The sequence below is a fragment of the Leishmania mexicana genome, chromosome 22 (assembly GCF_000234665.1).
Source record: "Leishmania mexicana MHOM/GT/2001/U1103 complete genome, chromosome 22".
Classification (NCBI taxonomy): domain Eukaryota; phylum Euglenozoa; class Kinetoplastea; order Trypanosomatida; family Trypanosomatidae; genus Leishmania; species Leishmania mexicana.
In genome coordinates, this window is record NC_018326.1 from 529,766 (window position 1) to 534,871 (window position 5,106).

General features: G+C 68.1%; 1 protein-coding gene across 1 annotated transcript in view; it reads right to left on the reverse strand.

Annotated features, from left to right (window-relative positions):
- Positions 1-5,106, reverse strand: part of LMXM_22_1320 (hypothetical protein, unknown function) — a gene marked incomplete at both ends in the record, with an annotated part of 11,985 nt that overhangs the window by 2,732 nt on the left and 4,147 nt on the right. The window contains one exon of the mRNA XM_003875537.1: positions 1-5,104. Within this exon, the coding sequence (XP_003875586.1) occupies positions 1-5,104 (5,104 nt within the window). The remainder of the gene's footprint in view (positions 5,105-5,106) is intronic.

Sequence of the window (5,106 nt, forward strand, 5' to 3'; positions counted from 1 at the left end):
CGGCCTCACGCAGCTGCTCCCTCAGGTCAGCCATCTCGGCGTCCCTGTCGGACTGCTGCGCCTCCACGTCCCTCGCGCGCTCCTCGGCCTCACGCAGCTGCTCCCTCAGGTCAGCCATCTCGGCGTCCCTGTCGGACTGCTGGGCCTCCACGTCCCTCGCGCGCTCCTCGGCCTCACGCAGCTGCTCCCTCAGGTCAGCCATCTCGGCGTCCCTGTCGGACTGCTGCGCCTCCACGTCCCTCGCGCGCTCCTCGGCCTCACGCAGCTGCTCCCTCAGGTCAGCCACCTCGGCATCCTTGGCTGAGTGACTAATGGAAAGGTCTTCCACCGCCTCCCGCCGCTCCAGAACACTACTCTGAACATCACGGAGCTGTTGCTCGAGCTCACCGCACTCGGCATCCAGTGCCTCTCGCCGAACCTGGGTGACGGCGAGCTGCTCTCTGAGTTCCCGGATCTCCAGTGCAGCTTCCTCTACTTGCTTCTCCAGAGCGGTACAAATCTCGCTGCTGGCTGCAGCTTCTCGCATCGCTCCGCTGAGAAGCTCCTTCACACGCTCAATCTCGGCGTCCCTGTCGGACTGCTGCGCCTCCACGTCCCTCGCGCGCTCCTCGGCCTCACGCAGCTGCTCCCTCAGGTCAGCCACCTCGGCGTCCCTGTCGGACTGCTGGGCCTCCACGTCCATCGCGCGCTCCTCGGCCTCACGCAGCTGCTCCCTCAGGTCAGCCATCTCGGCGTCCCTGTCGGACTGCTGCGCCTCCACATCCCTCGCACGCTCCTCGCCCTCACGCAGCTGCTCCCTCAGGTCAGCCATCTCGACGTCCCTGTCGGACTGCTGCGCCTCCACGTCCCTCGCGCGCTCCTCGGCCTCACGCAGCTGCTCCCTCAGGTCAGCCACCTCGGCGTCCCTGTCGGACTGCTGCGCCTCCACGTCCCTCGCACGCTCCTCGGCCTCACGCAGCTGCTCCCTCAGGTCAGCCATCTCGGCGTCCCTGTCGGACTGCTGCGCCTCCACGTCCCTCGCGCGCTCCTCGGCCTCACGCAGCTGCTCCCTCAGGTCAGCCACCTCGGCGTCCCTGTCGGACTGCTGCGCCTCCACATCCCTCGCGCGCTCCTCGGCCTCACGCAGCTGCTCCCTCAGGTCAGCCATCTCGGCGTCCCTGTCGGACTGCTGCGCCTCCACGTCCCTCGCGCGCTCCTCGGCCTCACGCAGCTGCTCCCTCAGGTCAGCCATCTCGGCGTCCCTGTCGGACTGCTGCGCCTCCACGTCCCTCGCGCGCTCCTCGGCCTCACGCAGCTGCTCCCTCAGGTCAGCCATCTCGGCGTCCCTGTCGGACTGCTGCGCCTCCACATCCCTCGCACGCTCCTCGCCCTCACGCAGCTGCTCCCTCAGGTCAGCCATCTCGGCGTCCCTGTCGGACTGCTGCGCCTCCACGTCCCTCGCGCGCTCCTCGGCCTCACGCAGCTGCTCCCTCAGGTCAGCCATCTCGGCGTCCCTGTCGGACTGCTGCGCCTCCACGTCCCTCGCACGCTCCTCGCCCTCACGCAGCTGCTCCCTCAGGTCAGCCATCTCGGCGTCCCTGTCGGACTGCTGCGCCTCCACGTCCCTCGCGCGCTCCTCGGCCTCACGCAGCTGCTCCCTCAGGTCAGCCACCTCGGCGTCCCTGTCGGACTGCTGCGCCTCCACGTCCCTCGCGCGCTCCTCGGCCTCACGCAGCTGCTCCCTCAGGTCAGCCACCTCGGCGTCCCTGTCGGACTGCTGCGCCTCCACGTCCCTCGCGCGCTCCTCGGCCTCACGCAGCTGCTCCCTCAGGTCAGCCATCTCGGCGTCCCTGTCGGACTGCTGCGCCTCCACGTCCCTCGCGCGCTCCTCGGCCTCACGCAGCTGCTCCCTCAGGTCAGCCACCTCGGCGTCCCTGTCGGACTGCTGCGCCTCCACGTCCCTCGCGCGCTCCTCGGCCTCACGCAGCTGCTCCCTCAGGTCAGCCATCTCGGCGTCCCTGTCGGACTGCTGCGCCTCCACGTCCCTCGCGCGCTCCTCGGCCTCACGCAGCTGCTCCCTCAGGTCAGCCATCTCGGCGTCCTTGGCTGAGTGACTAATACCACGGTCTTCCAACGCCTCCCGGCGCTTCCATACATTCGCCTCACGAGAACTCTCTACGTCGAGGAGATCCTGCTCGAGCTCAGCGCACTCGGCATCCAGTGCCTCTCGCCGAAGCTGCGTGATGGCGAGCTGCTCTCTGAGTTCCCGGATCTCCAGTGCAGCTTCCTCTACTGGCTTCTCCAGAGCGGTACAAATCTCGCTGCTGGCTGCAGCTTCTCGCATCGCTCCGCGCAGCTGCTCCCTCAGGTCAGCGATCTCCGTGTCTCGCTTGGCGACGGTCGCAAGCGCCGCGTCAGCTCCGCGCTTTGGTCCGTGGCGCAGCCGGTACAGCTCCATCGTCAAGGGGTAGTCGTACTCTTGCAAACGGCGGTCCATCTCCATCATGGTGACATCAGCGTCGTGTTGTACTCTCACCGTAGCCAAAAGGCTCCCCATCCCAAACGCGATGTGCTCCACATCGCCGCGGTTCACGTGACCTGCATGGCTCACATCTGCAACGAAGGCCTCCCGGAGCGCCTCAGGGTGCTCCTGCACAACGACGCTCCAGTCCTCACCTGGTAACTTCACGGCGTGCGTTGTCACGACAGCCTCACCATTGCCACTCTTCTTCCGGCGCTCATCGTAAAAGTTCAGCTCCTCGATCTCCTCAGAAGCTCTGCGCAGCTGCTCCCTCAGGTCAGCCACCTCGGCATCCTTGGCTGAGTGACTAATACCACGGTCTTCCACCGCCTCCCGCCGCTCCAGAACACTACTCTGAACATCACGGAGCTGTTGCTCGAGCTCACCGCACTCGGCATCCAGTGCCTCTCGCCGAACCTGGGTGACGGCGAGCTGCTCTCTGAGTTCCCGGATCTCCAGTGCAGCTTCCTCTACTTGCTTCTCCAGAGCGGTACAAATCTCGCTGCTGGCTGCAGCTTCTCGCATCGCTCCGCTGAGAAGCTCCTTCACACGCTCAATCTCGGCGTCCCTGTCGGACTGCTGCGCCTCCACGTCCCTCGCGCGCTCCTCGGCCTCACGCAGCTGCTCCCTCAGGTCAGCCATCTCGGCGTCCCTGTCGGACTGCTGGGCCTCCACGTCCCTCGCGCGCTCCTCGGCCTCACGCAGCTGCTCCCTCAGGTCAGCCATCTCGGCGTCCCTGTCGGACTGCTGCGCCTCCACGTCCCTCGCGCGCTCCTCGGCCTCACGCAGCTGCTCCCTCAGGTCAGCCATCTCGGCGTCCCTGTCGGACTGCTGGGCCTCCACGTCCCTCGCGCGCTCCTCGCCCTCACGCAGCTGCTCCCTCAGGTCAGCCATCTCGGCGTCCCTGTCGGACTGCTGCGCCTCCACGTCCCTCGCGCGCTCCTCGGCCTCACGCAGCTGCTCCCTCAGGTCAGCCATCTCGGCGTCCCTGTCGGACTGCTGCGCCTCCACGTCCCTCGCGCGCTCCTCGGCCTCACGCAGCTGCTCCCTCAGGTCAGCCATCTCGGCGTCCCTGTCGGACTGCTGGGCCTCCACGTCCCTCGCGCGCTCCTCGGCCTCACGCAGCTGCTCCCTCAGGTCAGCCATCTCGGCGTCCCTGTCGGACTGCTGCGCCTCCACGTCCCTCGCGCGCTCCTCGGCCTCACGCAGCTGCTCCCTCAGGTCAGCCATCTCGGCGTCCCTGTCGGACTGCTGGGCCTCCACGTCCCTCGCGCGCTCCTCGGCCTCACGCAGCTGCTCCCTCAGGTCAGCCATCTCGGCGTCCCTGTCGGACTGCTGCGCCTCCACGTCCCTCGCGCGCTCCTCGGCCTCACGCAGCTGCTCCCTCAGGTCAGCCATCTCGGCGTCCCTGTCGGACTGCTGCGCCTCCACATCCCTCGCACGCTCCTCGCCCTCACGCAGCTGCTCCCTCAGGTCAGCCATCTCGGCGTCCCTGTCGGACTGCTGCGCCTCCACGTCCCTCGCGCGCTCCTCGGCCTCACGCAGCTGCTCCCTCAGGTCAGCCACCTCGGCGTCCCTGTCGGACTGCTGCGCCTCCACGTCCCTCGCGCGCTCCTCGGCCTCACGCAGCTGCTCCCTCAGGTCAGCCATCTCGGCGTCCCTGTCGGACTGCTGCGCCTCCACGTCCCTCGCGCGCTCCTCGGCCTCACGCAGCTGCTCCCTCAGGTCAGCCATCTCGGCGTCCCTGTCGGACTGCTGCGCCTCCACGTCCCTCGCACGCTCCTCGCCCTCACGCAGCTGCTCCCTCAGGTCAGCCATCTCGGCGTCCCTGTCGGACTGCTGCGCCTCCACGTCCCTCGCGCGCTCCTCGGCCTCACGCAGCTGCTCCCTCAGGTCAGCCACCTCGGCGTCCCTGTCGGACTGCTGCGCCTCCACGTCCCTCGCGCGCTCCTCGGCCTCACGCAGCTGCTCCCTCAGGTCAGCCACCTCGGCGTCCCTGTCGGACTGCTGCGCCTCCACGTCCCTCGCGCGCTCCTCGGCCTCACGCAGCTGCTCCCTCAGGTCAGCCACCTCGGCGTCCCTGTCGGACTGCTGCGCCTCCACGTCCCTCGCGCGCTCCTCGGCCTCACGCAGCTGCTCCCTCAGGTCAGCCATCTCGGCGTCCCTGTCGGACTGCTGCGCCTCCACGTCCCTCGCGCGCTCCTCGGCCTCACGCAGCTGCTCCCTCAGGTCAGCCATCTCGGCGTCCCTGTCGGACTGCTGCGCCTCCACATCCCTCGCACGCTCCTCGCCCTCACGCAGCTGCTCCCTCAGGTCAGCCATCTCGGCGTCCCTGTCGGACTGCTGCGCCTCCACGTCCCTCGCGCGCTCCTCGGCCTCACGCAGCTGCTCCCTCAGGTCAGCCATCTCGGCGTCCTTGGCTGAGTGACTAATACCACGGTCTTCCAACGCCTCCCGGCGCTTCCATACATTCGCCTCACGAGAACTCTCTACGTCGAGGAGATCCTGCTCGAGCTCAGCGCACTCGGCATCCAGTGCCTCTCGCCGAAGCTGCGTGATGGCGAGCTGCTCTCTGAGTTCCCGGATCTCCAGTGCAGCTTCCTCTA